Below are 16,642 nucleotides of genomic sequence, written 5' to 3'. Positions count from 1 at the left end.
CCCCGCCCCGAACCGGGCCGCCCCCCCACCCCGCCGCCCCGCCCGTCCGCCCCCACCTGCCGCCCAGCCCGCCGCACTCGAGCCGCGCGGATTCCTCCCCGCCCCCGAGCCTCGCGGCAGCGCCCCGCCTCCAGCTCCCGCCCGGCCTAGCCGCGCCCCCCTCCCCGGGGGTCGGGCACTCGCGCTCCGCTTCACTGCTGCGGGGGAGGCGACCCAGCCCCGCGCCCCGCCTGGTCGCCGCCTCCCGCTGCCCGGCCGGGCGCCTGCAGACCGACGGGCGCGGCGATCCCCGTCCCCGGGGCTGGCTGTGGGGGACACAGGTCCCGGGCACCTGGTTCAGGCACTTGAGGAGCGTGGCTCGGGGAGGGGGCTAGCGCCCCTGCGGCGTTCACCCGCTCGTAGGAGAGACCCAACCCCCCCACCAGCAGCTCCTTCCAAACCCCTCGCACTTGGGGGAGAGCAGAGCCTGAGCGGTCACGAGGCAGAGCAGCTCTGCCCACCCTGAAAGGCCCGCCTGGGGGAGAGAAGGGCGGTGCGCCCTGGGGGTGCTCCCCCCCGCCGGCCGCGGTCCTGGCCCGCGTCCTGGCCTCGGATGCAGTGACTTCCCCGTCTGGCCTGACAAAGAGCTGAGAAAGTCAAGGCCTTGAGCGTTTTCTATTTTAATTCTTTTCAACTTAAAGCCCTTCGCAGTTTCCCTCAAAAAACTTTGTCATTGGTCCCATTTATTCCCTTCTGGACTCTTTATCAACTGACAATAGAAAGTGAATTCCCATGAAAACAAGAGCAAACTTGTTCTGGAGTGGGTTAAGCCTCCTTGTGAGACCGCAGACACTGGCCAGAGCAGGGGCAGGTAGAAAGGACTTTGCTGCCAGGTATTTCCAGCCCAGCCTAGAAAGCCAAGTATCCAGGGCTGGGGTCCCAGTTTTCTTTCGTGGAGCCAGGAATAGGCGGGTAAGAGAGCCAGGCGGGTCTCGGTGTAAATGCCACCTTTGGGTAGAGACGCAAAGATCTCAGCGCGTTCCCACGTGGCGCGAATGTGCCTGTGCTCTGAACAAGTCTCAGGGCCTCGGGGCCACTTTCCTGTGGGCCCTTTCGGACGTGTTTGTTGGGAGGAGTCAGTCCTCCAACAAGCGCCCAGAGTGTGTCCTTGCACAAAGTAAGAGTTGTGAGCGTTCAACAGGATTGTTACCATTCCCGCTAGAACAGAGGTCCTCCCTGCCCGCTTCTTCAGGCTCCTTCATGTCTAAACCTCCAGCACATAGCAGGTGCTTAACAAATGTAGGGAAATACACAGGCTCAGTCTCCAAAAGCCAGCAAAACGAGCACGGTCCGCAGCCGCTTCACTGCTCGGGAGCTCCTGCCTTTCAGCCCCAAGCTCTGATCTTTGTGCGGGTCCAGGCAACCATGCTGAGCTCACCGTCACTCTATGAATATTTGAGAAGGTCCAGGTGCTAACAGCCTCTGAGAAATAACCTTGACCTTGAATCACTTGACTCAATTAGTTCAGGGTGACCCAGAGTCTGCTGCCATTTTCTTCACTTGCCTGTTAGCTGAGGCATAAAGGGAACCTTAAGCTCTCCCTGCAGAGGGTCACTAGACAGGAATTTCAGCCTTAGCTCTAGCCGTTTGGGGACATCAGCTCGCCTCTTCTTCCGCAAGCCCTGGAGGCAGGCGCTGTTTCAAGAACCACCAAGAGACAGAGATGTACAGAAGTCACCTGCTCACACATTCCACCTTTCTCGCACACCAGGACGAGGTTTCTGTAGGAGCCGCTGCGGCAGGCATCACCGGGGCCTCCTGTGACCGTCAGTCAAAATGCTTTTTCTTCCCTAGAATCCTCGAGCTCCATTTCAGGTCTAGTCCCTACCTGGTTTGTCTGGGTCTGAAGAGTGGGGTTTTTATTGTTCCTTCTTCTGGTTTTTCAGGAATTAGTTTGTGGCCACTTCTGTGTCCCCTTTTTCCTCTTCGGCCCCCTTCAGACAACTGCCTCCGAACAGAGAGGGCCAATTCTGGGTGCCCCCAGCAAAGGTCAAGAAACCAGGGCCTTGGTTCTGTGTGTCTGGCTGCTGGCTGGGCTGAGGGGGGCCCAGGATACGGGAGCATCTGCATCTGTGGGACAGAACCAGCCCCCTGGTCCCTCCCTCTGAGGGTCTGGGAAATGCTCCCCACTCAGAGGTCCGTCAAGCCACTTCCCTTCTCTGGAAAACACATAAGTTGTTCTCCGTGTGAATCCCGTGCCTAGTACTTTTTGAGGGGAGAAACCACCTTCCAAGAGGGGCTTTGGTGACTTTCAAAATCCCTGAGAAGGACCCTTGGGGAAGTGAAAGGTTCTCCGCCTCCAGGAAGATCTGTGCCCTTTGCCCAAATGCCTGGACAACCCCAGCTCCTTTCTTGGTACCATTAAGAGCGCAAAACAGGAGGCTCGGCACCAGACCAGGGGAATGAGAATGATAAAGGAACAAATTTCAAACCTAAGGCATTTGGTCCCCGTACGTACATCTATTTAACTCGTCCATGGAGTCCCTTTTGGCTTATTTGATGAGGTGGCTTCCCGATCAGGCAGGACCCATGCAGAGCCCTCTGGTTTCAAGCTGGGGGCAGTGACATTGCTGTCTTTCTCCTATTTATGCAGGGAGGCGGCATGGTCTCCCCATATGGCACAGAGCGGGACAGGACAGTTGTGCCTTCAGTGGAAGGTTTAGAAACTCCGCCTCCTTGGTTAACCCTGGGGTCACCGGAGCACGTCCCTGAGACCATGCTTGGCCACCCTAAGCTGCATCTGGAAAAACCAGACCAGTCTGGTCTGCTGGTCTGTTAGATTCTGGAAACCACCAGCCTGCCGTCGTTTTTGTGTTATTTAATCGCTTTGCCTGGTGCCCACAGCGAATGGAGTGGGATGACACCCGGGCTGAGGCCGCGGCGGAGAGCTGGCCGGCTTCCACCCCAGCAGCAGGACGGCCCCGGGAGGTAGAGGTGAGTCACGGCGATCTGGGAGGGGAAGCAGCACTAGCTAAATTTAAAGTCCCTGCCTGATAGATTTGTGAGGCTGCCTTACGATTTTACTGGGGAGAAAACGGCAGTGACACAGGAGAATTTTCTTGAGCGTAGCCTGCGAGTATTAATGCTGTGATTTTTACACGGAATCCATCGGTCTGAGAAGCAGAGAGAACTCGGCAGAAAGGATCTGATGCAAACTACTTGCAGCGGCCGGAGGTCATCTGTCTCCTTAGACGGAGGGCGAGCTCACGGCCATGGCCATGCTGTTCTCAGGGTTCGAGGCCCTGAGAACCGACAGACCCCAGACTCGGCCTCTCAGAGAGTTGTTTCCACACGTGTCAAATAGACATTCCAGCACATTCATGTTTAACGTGGAAAAGCCAGAATTCTGTTCTCCTTTTTTATGTTTTTTAAAGTAGTGGTTTGAAATCCTACATGTAAAGAAAACAGTAGACACAAATTAACATTCCTGACAAAAAGGCTGTCAGTCAAGGGAGGAAAACTGTCTGCTTTGGACGGAGCGGGGGCTGGGTCAGCCGCAGGGAGACTGTCAGGGGCCGCGGGGGGGAGGGGGTCCCGCCGGCAGCCGGATGAGGTTCTTCCCAAACTCTGGCAGGAGGACGCTGCGCCCCTCCTCTCCCTCTGGTCCTGGATGCTGATCCTCCAGGCGGGATGCCAGACAGATAAAAACAGGAATTTTTTCATACTTGACATTTGATTCCCTTCATTAAACTTCCCCCAAAAAAGCCCCCACCAGATCAATATTCACTTAACAAATATTAATGGATTATTCAACCTACCACATGCCAAGTATTGGTCCAGACATGGGTTGTGAAGAAGATATAAAAGGTCGCCATCTCCACTGAGCTCACCTTCTAGAAAGGGGAGGACAGACAGTCGGTGAGGAAATGAACCATCATTTCAGAAGAAATACAGGCTGTGAAGGAGTGTAAACAAGACCAAAATAATAGAGTAGTTGTGCTGGGAGTGAGGACGCTTAGACAGGGTAGTCAGGAAAGGCCTTCGATGAGGTACCATTCGAGCTGGAACTTGAATTATAGCCTATCCCTCCTGGAGAAAAAGCCAGCCACATCAAGAGCCAGGTAAGTGCTTCAGAGAGAGAACAGAAAGTGCAAAGGTCCTGGGGCACCTAGCTGGCTCAGCCGAAGAACATGTGGCTCTCGGTCTTGGAGTTGTCAGTTTGAGCCCGATGTTGGGTGTTGAGATTACTTTAAAAAAGATTTTTTTTATTTATTTAACAGAGATCACAAGTAGGCAGAGAAAGAGGAGGAAGCAGGCTCCCCACCAAGCAGAGAACCTGATGTGGGACTCGATCCCAGGACCCTGGGATCATGACCTGAGCTGAAGGCAGAAGCTTTAACCCACTGAGCCCCCCAGGCGCCCCTAAAGATTTTTTTTATGTTTTTTACAAGAAAGTGCAGAAGTCCTGAGGCTGGGATGAACCAGCCAAAGAGAAGCAAAGCCAGTGTGGGCAGTGACACAGGGGGTGCGACGGGGGGTCCGTGGGGCGCCGGGGCTCAGCGGGTGAAGCCGCTGCCTTCGGCTCGGGTCATGATCCCAGGGTCCTGGGATTGAGCCCCACGTCGGGCTCTCTGCTCCGCGGGGAGCCTGCTTCCTCCTCTCTCTCTGCCTGCCTCTCTGCCTACTTGTGATCTCTGTCAGATAAATAAAATCTTTAAAAAAAAAAAAAAAAAGACAGGCAGGGTCCAGGTCAGGTCTCACACAGCCTTTTAGATTATGGCCTGGATCTAGATTTTATTTTACTTTATATTAGCTTTGTTGACATATAATTTATATACAGTAAAGTTCACCGATTTTAAGTATACAGTTTCGATGGACCACAGCCAACCTTACCTATTTCTACCATCGTCGTGGTCAGTCCGCTCCCCGGGTCTGGTCCCGAGTAACCATGAGCATCTGCTTTCTGTTGCTTTAGTTTTGCTTTTCTAAAGTGCGGCATACAAGGATCGCACAGTGTGAGGTTGGTGCGGGCAGCCTCCCACGACGGCTCCCAGCGACCCCTGCCCTGGTACTGGACATCTTCCCTGACATGGGGTCTGGACCCACTCACCTGTTTCAATGATATCCAAAAGGGACAAGACATCATGTCCAGGGTCGGCTTGTGAAACACATGCCTTAGGTCTTGCTGGCACCCTACTTGTTCGCATTGAAGAGCTGACTGCCATGTTGAGAGCTGGTGTAGCAGGAGACTCACCAGGCAAGGAATTGGGGACTGGCCCTTGGTCTGACAGGGACCAAGGGAGCTGACGTCCCCTGCCCAGCCAGAGTGAGCTGGAGAGTGCAACTGGACCCCGTGAACCTCAAGATGACTGTGAACCTGGACATGGCCCTTGGCTTCAGCTTTGTAAGAGGCAGAGCTGGGGACCCGACCCTGACAAAAGCTGTGGGATAAGGGTGTTGTTTTGATCCACGGTGTCTCACGGCCATTTGTTACACAGCAATGAGTGACTAATACAGTAAGCTTGTGTCCGACTCCTTTCACTCAGCGTAATACCTTTAAGGTTTATTCACGTGCTGGCTGATCGGAAGTTTATCTCTATGCTGAGTCGCGTTCCATTGTATGAATATACCCCACAGCGTGAAGCCACCTGCTGACAGACGTTTGGGCTGTACCGAGGTACATCTGTTAGGAGTCAAGTTGCTTTGAAAGCTCAAGTGCAAGTGTCTGTGTGGGCATTTTCTTTGGATACATACCTAGTTGTAGGATTATGGGATTTTAAGGGGAATGTATGTTTATAGGAAACTACTAATCTGTATCCCAGTGTGGCTGTGCTATTTTGTATTCCCACCAGCGATGGATGAGATTTTAAGTTACTCTGCCTCCTTATCAATGCTCGCTTATACATCTTTAATTTTGGCCATTTTTGTGACTATGCATAGACATCTCATTGTGGATTTAATGTGCATTTTTAATGGCTTATGACTCTGAAACCTCTTTATAGGCTTGTTCAAATCTTTTCACAATATTTTCTTTTAAAGATGTATTTATTTATTTGAGAGACAGAGAGCAGAGGGAGGGGCACAGGGAAAGAATTTGCAGCAGACTCCCAGCCGAGTGTGGAGCCTGATCTGGGGCTTGAACTCATGACCCCGAGATCGTGACCTGAGCTGAAACCAAGAGTTGGATGCTCAACCAACTGAGCCACCCAGGCATCCCGTCTGTCAATATTTTAAAATGAGATTGTTGGCCTTCTTATTGAGTTGTAAGAGTTCTTTGTATATTGCAGATAGACGTCCTTCACTGGATGTACGTCTTGCAAATACTTTCTCCCAGTCTGGGGCTTGACTGTTCATTTTTCTTTTTCTTTTTTTTTTCAAAGATTTTATTTATTTGACAGAGAGAGAGAAATCACAAGTAGGCAGAGAAGCAGGCAGAGAGAGAAGAGGAAGCAGGCTCCCCGCGGAGCAGAGAGCCCGATGTGGGGCTCGATCCCAGGACCCTGGGATCATGACCTGAGCCAAAGGCAGAGGCTTTAACCCACTGAGCCACCCAGGTGCCCCTGTCAGTTCATTTTTCCTAACAGGAACTCCTCAAGAGCCGAAGTTTTTAATCTTGATGAAATCCATTTTGTCAATGTTCCTTTATGGCTCCTGCTCCCCCTGGGTGTCGCTTGCCTGAGAAGGGCCGGGGAAGCTTTCCGTCACTCCATCCCAGTCAGCAGCAGGACTTTGCCTTCATTCAAAAACTTTTTTAATAACGACTTTATTGAGATATAATTACATACCATGAAACCGCCTTCATTTTCTCCAGCTGTTTTCTCTGAGTACAGACGTTCACATCACCAGCGGTTTTTGTTTGATTTTCATTTTTTCTTCTTTCAGGGTTTTAAAGTTGTAGCTTCATTGTCTCCGGCTTGAATGGTTTCCCTCCAACAGATCACTGACATTTCTTTGTTACTCTGCATGCAATGTGTCTTTTCTCTGAGTGTTCTGAAGAGTCTTTATTTCTCATTTTGGCCAATTTGGTGATTATGTGTCTTGGTGTGATTTTCCTGTATTTATTCTGCTTGAGGTCTGCGGAGCTTCTTGGGTCTGCGGGCTTGCCGTTCTCATCCAGCTTGGGAGATTTTCAGCCACCTTGGCAGCGAATTTCACATCCTCTGGGGTCCTTGCCACGGTGTTAGATCCGTGTCCCGAGAGAAGGCCCCATGTCCACAAACTATCCCCGTCAGAGGCTCCTGTTTGGCCCCTGGAGGCTGTGCCTGCAAACCCATTCCACAGCCCACACCTGCTGCGAATTCCTGCAGCTCCTTTTGGCCTTAAAAATAAAAATTTCAGGGCGCCTGGGTGGCTCAGTGGGTTAAAGCCTCTGCCTTCGACTCAGGTCATGATCCCAGGGTCCTGGAATCGAGCCCCGCATCAGGCTCTCTGCTCCTCGGGGAGCCTGCTTCCTCCTCTCTCTCTGCCTACTTGTGATCTCTATCAAATAAATAAATAAAATCTTTTTTAAAAATTCCAGTTATTTTACCAGCAAAAGATGGGTTTGCTTGGGAACAAAAGAGAAAGGCAACCCGCACAAGCAAGTCACAGCAGAAAAAACATCACTGAGTCCAGAGAACAAAGAACGGCTCTTTACAGCCGCGAGGTGGTTGTAAGCAGAAAGCCCTTGGAGCAAACTAGGAACTTGAATGCAGTCTTCTCATTGGCTGGGCTATGACAGTCCCTCCATGGCTAAATTGTGACAGTCTCTTATCCGCTAGGTTGTGGCTATCTTTCATTGGTTAAATTGTGACCATTTCTCATTGGCTAAGTTGTGGCTGTCTCCCATTGGCTACATTGCGACAGTCTCTCATTGGCTGGGCTGTTGCTGGGCAGACGAGGAAAGCCTCTCCTCCTCCTGCTGGGTGTACTGGAAGTGACACCCACTTGCAGAGTCCCTCTTCTGGTTGGGTCAGCAGTCGATGAGTGGTGGGGCCGGAGGGCGCCCTCTGCCCTGAGCCTCCCGGCTACATTAGAGTGAGGCTTTGTTGTTTTCACACACCGTTCCTTCTTACCAGGTCCAGCATGTATGTAATGAGGCTATGCTGCGATTTATCCCTGGTTGCCAACCTGGCAATGGGGGCGGAGGGCGGGGCATGGGGAGGGCGCAGATACTGGAAGGACCTTGTGGCCTTATTTTTGAAACCTCTACAGTGTCTTCCCATAAGAGGGGAGTCCTGGTGTTTCCCTTAGTGGTTGGGGTGAGCAAGCGTCACAGTTTCTGATGTTTCAGAAAAGTCCAGGGAGCCAAAGTCTTTAGGAGCACCCACCCAGATAAACCCATTCCATGTGTGGAGGTTTTTCCAACCAGGCCCTGACCTTGGCATTGCAAAGCTACCTTGACTGAGAGTCAAGGTAGTTCTATTTTTAATTTTTTAAAAAATATTTTATTTATTTATTTGACAGAGAGAGATCACAAGTTGGCAGGGTGGTAGGCAGAGAGAGGAGGAAGCAGGCTCCCCGCTAAGCAGAAAGCCCAACTCCGAGCTTGATCCCAGGACCCTGAGACCATGACCTGAGCCAAAGGCAGACGCTTAACCCACTGAACCACTCAGGTGCCCCTATTTCTTGTCTTTTTGATCATAGCCATTCTGAGAGGTATGAGGTGATATCTCATGGTGGTTTTGATCTGCATGTCCCTGATGATGAGTGATATTTGCCATCTCATGGATCTGTTGGTCATCTGGATGTCTTTGTCTTCCTTGGGAAAATGTCTGTTCAGATACTCTGCCCATTTCTTATTTGGATTGTTTGGAGTTTTTGCTATGAAATTGTATGGTTTTTGTTTTTTTTTTAAATATATTTTGGATATTAACCCCTTACCAGATACATGATGGGCAAATATTTTCTTCCATTCAGAAAGTTGCTTTTGCATTTTGTGGATGGTTTCCTTTGCTGCGCACAAACTTTTTAGTTTAATATAGTCCCACTTGTTTATTTTTGCTTTGTTGCCTTTGCTTTTGGTATCAACACACTTAGTTTCAATTATCTGTTAACTATCTCTGTCTTTGCATATTCTTCCGTGAGATGTCTCTGCAGCCAAATCACTGTTCTTTTTTTTTAAAGATTTATTTATTTAAGATTTATTATTTATTATAAGATTTATTTATTTATTTGAGAGAGAGAGAGAAAAAGAGAGTGTGAGCAGGAGGGGCAAAAAAGAGGGAGAAAGAATCTCAAGCAGACTCACCATTGGGTGCAGAGCCCAAGATGGGCTCGAACTCATGACCCTGAGATGTACTGTTCTTGTATGTATCTCCTTCATCCTCCCAAACACACGTCCTTGTCAGTCACTGCACCAACCACTGTTCTCCCAACTTATTGTGAAAATTGTATCAGTGGGATACCACCTTGTTCAAGGCATCCATGTTTGACCCAGGATGCAAACTCACTGCCAGCAGGGCAGCGAGTGATCTAGTTACAACTCCCCCTCTTAGTATCTACTACCTCAGACCAGTCCTGCTACCAACTATTAATGTGTGTCCTCCAGTAAGCAGACTATGACATGGCATTCATAATACAAGAGATTTATTGGGAGCTCATGCCTGTGAAAGATGGGGGTTGGGGGTTGGATCAAAATTGGGCTGAGGAAACCACAGACTACAATACTGATCTGAAGCCCGTGGGTGGGAAGCATGGAGAAGCAGAGTTGAGCAGGGAGAACCTAACTCTGATGCAAACCCTACTAAGTTTTGGTCGATCTGAGGGAAGGGGTGGAGAACTCTGGAGCAGAGATTATCCATTAGAGGAGCCCCAGGGCTGGAGGTCCACCTAGAGCCACCTAGAGCCCTTGCCATGGTCGATCATTGACCAGGAACCACCCAGAAAGAGAGTGAACTCAGCTCCACTACAGCGCTGCTGCACTCCTCTTGACTAAATGCAAAACCTTTCTCGAAGGGAGATCAGAGCCGAGCTCTGCCACGGAAGCTTCATCCATTTCCAGAATGGTGATGCAGCATCCTAGCAGCCTTCAAAACTGATCAATGAAAAAAAAAAAAAAAAAGCGATCAATGAGGATTTTATTTTTTATTTTTTTTTTAATATTTTATTTATTTATTTGACAGACAGAGATCACAAGTAGGCAGAGAGGCAGGCAGAGAGAGAAGTGGAAGCAGGCTCCCTGCTGAGCAGAGAGCCCGATGTGGGGCTCGATCCCAGGACCCCGGGACCATGACCTGAGCCGAAAGCAGAGGCTTTAACCCACTGAGCCACCCAGGCGCCCCAGGATTTTATTTTTTAAATGAACTCATGGATGTTAACATATTTGCTGTGCTTCAGTCCACTGTATTTACGTTTTTTTTAATACTCAAATTGTCCTTACTTTGGCCAATGGGAGCATCTCCACATTGACTAGCAAGTCCTCTGACCCAATGCTGGACTCGTTAGTAATTCCCTTGCTTTCTTTTGATAAGATGCTCCGAGATCATGTTGTGTGTTTTCTGCCTTAGATCTGATACCAGTCATTTTTCTAAGAAGCGGTGGTTTCTTCTACCAGGAATAGGGCCGAGGACAACCAGCTGGGTGCTGAGTGCTCACTGCTACTGAGCTAGTGATTATTTCTAGACTGTGCAACCCAACCAGGCACTTTTTATATCTTTGCTCTCTAATAGGGCAGCTGCTAGCCACACTGCGCCACTGAACACGTGAAATGTGGCTACTGCAACCAAGGAATGGGATTTTATTTATTTTTTAAAATTGTTTTTAATTAAAAGTAGGCTGCACGCCCAACATGGGGCTTGGACTCACGACCCCAAGATCAAGAGTTGCACAGCCTGAGCCAGTCAGGTGCTCCAAGGAATGGAAGTTTAAATTTGTACCGGTGTACACGTGTCTGTTCAAGTGTTTAATTTTAATTAATTTTACATTGAAATAGCCACATATGTCCAGTGGCTACCATACCAGATGGTTCTAGACCTTTTCAGTGGACAGAACTAAGAAGTAATTTTTTCTTATGATTTTACTTATTTATTGGACAGAGACAGAGATCACAAGTAGGCAGAGAGGCAGACAGAGAGAGAGGGGGAAGCAGGCTCCCGCTGAGCTGAGAGCCTGATGTGGGGCTCGATCCCAGGACCCTGAGATCATGACCTGAGCCCAAGGCAGACGCTTAATCCACTGAGCCACCCAGGCGCCCCAGAAGTAATTTTTTTATTATTTACATATTTATTTATTTTTAGGGAGTGTGCAAGCAGGGGCAGAAGGGCAGAGGGAGACAGAGAATTCTAAGCTGGCTTCATGTGCAGCGCAGAGCTGGACTGGAGTTTAGTCGCACAACCCTGAGATCATGACCTGAGCTGAAAGCAAGAGTCTGAGGCTTAACCGAATGAGCCACCCAGTGCCCCAGAAATACATTTTTAAAGTTCTATTAATTCATACTAATATTTCCCATTGGCACCCAAGATTACAGTTTTAACTTATTTTACATTCCTATCTCTTCTCCCAAAGTTAAAATGTTGGCTCCTAACATTCCCACACCAGCTATTTCCTGGATCTCCCTGCGCGCTCCTCCGGACGGCGATGACCCTATCGTTACTAAGGCCGGGGCCACTGCAAACAACCCGAGCGTTCCTTGGAGCTCTTTTGGCCCTTACTAGTTAAGTACGATCAAATTGTTGGGTTTTAAAGTCATTTGAATTCTTTTCTGTCAGGTTAATACCTGACATACAGTTAGGTTCATTTGTTTCATTTTGTTTCCATTTTAGGAACTGACTTGTTTCTGGCCTTGCAGCCACACAGTTCCACAGCCAAAGGGACAAGCACCTTCAGAGAAATGTCATTTCCGCGTGGAGCTCACCTTCCTGACCCCGGCTGGTAGCTGTTTCTCCGTGACCCTCAGGAAGTACCTGCACCTGGATGTTCTGAGCGCCTCTGCCCCTTCTTAGGAAGACACACCCCGTTGCACCACTTTTGTCCCTTCACAGTAGGTTTTGAAGATCACTCCATGGGGAGACACGACAGTCCTCCCGCCTCCGCAGCGGCTGGGCCGGGGCTCTCTGCAGCCCTCGGCCGGCCTCCGCTTCTGCCGTGGACAGGGCACGGAGGGCTGCGGATACGAGAGGCCAGCGGGCAACCCGGGGGGAAGCAGCCCGGTGGAGGGCGTGGGGCGGCAGGAGTGTGAGTTCTGTCAGGGAAGCGACCGTGGGCCGATGGGGCGCCGCGGTTCTGCTCCTCGGGCCCAGGCTTCGGAGCGCAGAGACCCGCGCCCCGCGAGCCGGCGATGGCCGCGGACGCGCGCGGGGCCACGGCTAACGTGGCGTGTGCGCGGGGCTGTGCGCGGGGCTCGGCGGCCACCCCGGTGGGCGGTTTCCCGCGCGGAACCAGGCACTTCCCGGACTCGCGGCGGCCCCGGGAGGCACCTCGAGGTCGGCGGCAGCGGCGCGCGGCGAGGGCAGGGCTGCGCCGCCCTCACTCCCGGGTCCCCGCCGGGCCTGGCCCGAGAGGCCCTGGTCGCACCCCCACGTCTGCGCTCAGACACGCGCTCCGGCCGGGCCGGTCGCCTCACGACAGAGCGGGGCAGGGGACCCCGGGCCGGGCTGGGGAGGGCGACGCGCGGCTCGGCGCAGCCCGCACGTGGAGCCCGCAGTCCCCGCCCACGACGCCCGCGGGAAGGCCCCGTCGGCGCGAGCACGACAGTCGCTGGGGGACCAACCTGCCCCCGGGGCTGCTTGGGCCAAACCCCCGGCTACGGCCCCGCGCGCTCCCGCGTCCACCGAGCCGCGGGATCCGCTCCGGGACTCTCCGCGGGCCGCCCCGGCCGCACTGCGCCTGCGCGGGGGCGCCCCGGACCGCACCATCGCCCGAGCAGGGGTGCGCGCGGCGGGCGAAGCCCCACCCCGGCCCGTGGAGCCGCCCGTCGCCCTGGAGTCGCTCGTTGCCATGGAGCCGCCCGCCGCCCTCGACGCCGCGGCCCAGGTCTGGGAGCGCCCCCGGAGGAGCCTCTGCGACCCCCGGCCGGCCACGGAGAGGTGGGTCCGTTCGCCCCGGAGCCCGGGTTCGGCCGGGCAGGCACCTGCTGCGGCGGGTCTCGCCCCCGGTAGTTTTCGCGGAGTCCCCGGCCCTGGGGCTGGTCCCCCCCGACCCCCGGCTTTGCGGGCCTCCCTGGGGTCGCGGCGCCGCCGTGGCAGCCCTGACCAGAGTCGGGGGACCCCGGCTGGGGAGTCCAGCGGAGAAAGGGAGCCCCGAGTCCTCCCGCTGGGCTTTTCTTTCTTATTTAAGTTTACTTTTTAAAAGATATTATTTATTTATTTATTCATTAGAAAGCGAGAGAGAACGAGCGGGGGGAGGGGCGGAGGGAGACGCAGACTCCCCGCTGGGCAGGGCGCCCCATGCGGGGCTCGATCCGGTGACTCTGGGATCATGAGCGACCCGAATAGACGCTTAACCGGCTGAGTCCCCCCAGGGGCCCCTATTGGGTTTTTCAAAGGGACCCCGTTTGGGCAGTGGAGGGGCCCCTGCTGTGCTTCCCACCAGCTGCCAGTCCTTTCCTGGAACCCTTCCCTGCACGGCCGCGCTGAGCCGCGCTGCGCCAGGTACGGAGCCCGCACCGCCCGGCTGGGCCTCCAGGTGCCCGGAGTTCCCTCACAGGTGCTCTGGGCAGGGGGACGCGCGCGCCCGCGCACCCGGCGCAGACTGGTTTTAAAGTGAACATCAGGAAAAAATTAAATACACACACACACACACACACACATATACACATACACACATGCATGCATACACACATACACATATACATGCATGTGCACACATATATACAGGTACATGCACATACGCATACATACACATACATACACATATATACATGCATGTACGCGCACACATATGGCCACATATATGCATACACATAAATACACATCAGCACACATGCATGTATACATGCACATACACATATACACAAACACACAAGCACACATATACATACATATAGACACACACACACATACACATACGTACATAAAGTGAACGTCAGTAGCAACTACCCAGGTGAAGAAATAAAACCATGTCCACACGGTAAGTCAGTCCTCCCTTCCCTTCCCACAGGCAGTCCTCACTGACCCCCAAGACCCCGACGGGCTTTTGTGATTCTCATTTCCTGGCTTTTCTTCAGGTGCACCCCCTGTGCATGCGTTCCTAAGCACCATGATTGCGTCTCACTGACTTTGCAGTATCATATGAATGGAATGATACTATGTATATTCTTCTTTAATTTTTCAACAACTCCAAGTTTACATGAAAGTTTAGTCCCCAAATCGTCTTTTCCTGAGGCATTTGAGAAGTCACTTATGGGATGCTTTCTGACCGAGCCACACTGTGCAGGCCGTTCTCCCACATGACCTCAGAAGGGCCATCAAAGTCAGGACACTCACAGACGTGTCACCACCACTGTTAAGCACCTTTTGACAGTTGATCCCAGAAAGCCACGAAAGCGAAAGGAGCCCCTCTGGGATCACACGCTGTGCTCCGCAGTCCTTGTGAGTCTGCAGCGTCCGACCCTCAGCCTCCCTGGCGTTTGCCGGGCGTTCAGGACGCCGCCTCTGGCGGCTGCAGGCGGGTCCGCAGAAGCTCTCCGATGTGGGCTTGTCCGATGTTTCCCCAGATGAGGTTCGCATCATGCGTCCTTGGCAGGAGAGTCAAAGGACTTTCTGCCCATTCTGGCCTGTGAGGTGGGCCATGTCACATCACTGCCGACTTTCACCTTGATCGCCGGATTAACGTGCTGTCTGCCGACGTCTGCCGTTCCCTGTGTGACTGACACATGTGGTGTCGGGAGATGGTAGAAGCTATATGGCCGTGTCATCCTTCCAAGGCTGGAGCTGGGTGGCTCCCAGTGACAACGCCCCCCCCCCCCCGCCCTGCCTGGGCTCTGATGTCCTCCACGGGGCAGCCTCCTCCTGCTCCCGCCTGACATCCAACTCGGGGCCACGACTCCCCCAAGCCGGCACCCCCTCAGCACCCCCGTCTGGGCAACCGCAGATCCTGCCTCTCCTGCCAAATCCGGGGCACCTTTTGAACCTTCTTCCCTGGCGATCGTGTTCAAAGGGGCCCTGCAGCACGGTGCCCGACGTGGAGCATTCGCGTCACCCCAGAGCACCCAGAGGAGGACCCGTGCACCTGCGGCCATCCTGCTGCGGGATTCCGGACTCTCTGCTGCTCCCAGCCTTGCTGCTCTAGGGGGTCCTGCTGTGTCCCGAAGCCAGAGCGTGTGATGAGTTGAACTGTGTTTCTTCAAGGAGAAAACATCATGGGTTGAAGCCCTAATCCCCAGGATCTCAGAATGTGGCCTCCTTTGGAAATAGGGTCATTGGGGATGTCATTTGTTGTGATGAGGTCCTACAACAGGTGTCTTTATAAAAAGGAGGTATTTGGACGTAGATCTGGGCCCCTGGAGACCGTCATGTGGAGGCTGGAGTTAGCCCACGCCAAGCCAGGGCGCTGTCACCCCAGAGCACCCAGAGGAGGACCCAGGGTGCTGTCAGAACCTTGGAGAGGCCTGGAACACATGCTCTCCCAGCACTTCAGGGGGACCACGGCGCTGCCATCACCACGATGGCAGGTCCCTGTCCTCTGCAAGTGTGAGAGAACACATTTCCATCGCCCGGAGACACCTGGTGTTGCGCTGGTGGTGGCAGCCCCAGGACACTAGCGCAGCATCTGTAGGACGCACACCCAGGAGCAGAGCCCGGAGTCAGAGAATGGAAGCAAAACTGGGCCCCCAAAGGCGGCCATGACCTCATCCTTGTAACCTGGGAATATGTTAGACGATGTGGCAGGGGAATTCAGCTTGTTCAGCAGCGTCTGAGCTGGGGACAAGATCCCAGATTATCCAGGTGTCCTCAGGAGTGGGACAGGGAGCTGGGAGAGGGGAGGGAGCCACAGAGCCCCGGGGGGACGGTAGCTCACGCTGCTGGCTTTGAAGATGGTTGAATGGGGCCTTGAGCCGAGGAGTGTGGGGGACCTCCAGAAAGGCACGTGGCCTTGCCACACCTGGATTTTAACGCAGCGAGACTCACTGCCGACCCTGACCACCCGAATCCCAGCGTGACTGGTCTGTTAAGTCACTGGGTTTGCAGTAACTTGTTACAGCAACAATGGGAAAGTGATACAAGGGTACATACTTTTTCACTTTACTTTTCTAAAAAAAGATTTTATTTATTTCAGGGGAGGGGCTGACTCCCCGCGGAGCAGGGAGCCCAACATGGGGTTTCATCCCAGGACCCCGGGATCATGACCCGAGCCGAAGGCAGATGCTTCACCGACTGAGAACTATAAATGAGGTTAGGCAACATGTGTGTGTCGCCGACAAACAGCTTATCCGAAGCGGGAGCCTGTGGCGAGCTACGGGGAACCGCGCGAACCACGGCGGGAGGCAGGCAGGACTCGGGCCGCTGACACGCAGGGGTGCGGCTGCCCCGCTGGCCGGCCAGGGCGTGCTTTAGGGCGAAGGGCCCTGCTGACATGCTGCCCCTTGGCCGCCGGCGGTTCCTCTGCCGACCCGGGCATCGCCCTTACATGCTCCTGACAGCAGAGCTTTTGGGCTTTGTGTCGAATTTGTCTTCTGGTTTGTAACTTTTTTTCAACGCTCCTTTGGGCGTTCTCCAAACACAAGCTTTTAATTTAAATGTACATG

At 53.1% G+C, this 16,642-nt stretch overlaps 1 protein-coding gene across 1 annotated transcript in view; it reads left to right on the top strand.

The window, feature by feature from the left end:
• The first annotated feature begins 12,164 nt into the window (after positions 1-12,164).
• CFAP74 (cilia and flagella associated protein 74) overlaps positions 12,165-16,642 on the top strand; it is a 61,517-nt gene continuing 57,039 nt past the window's right edge. Inside the window, exon 1 of the mRNA XM_059138302.1 lies at positions 12,165-12,983. Within this exon, the coding sequence (XP_058994285.1) occupies positions 12,165-12,983 (819 nt within the window). The remainder of the gene's footprint in view (positions 12,984-16,642) is intronic.

The sequence above is a fragment of the Mustela lutreola genome, chromosome 10 (genome assembly GCF_030435805.1).
Source record: "Mustela lutreola isolate mMusLut2 chromosome 10, mMusLut2.pri, whole genome shotgun sequence".
Lineage (NCBI taxonomy): Eukaryota > Metazoa > Chordata > Mammalia > Carnivora > Mustelidae > Mustela > Mustela lutreola.
The sequence above is the reverse complement of the archived record's forward strand: the minus strand, read 5'-3'. Positions and strand labels throughout refer to the sequence as shown.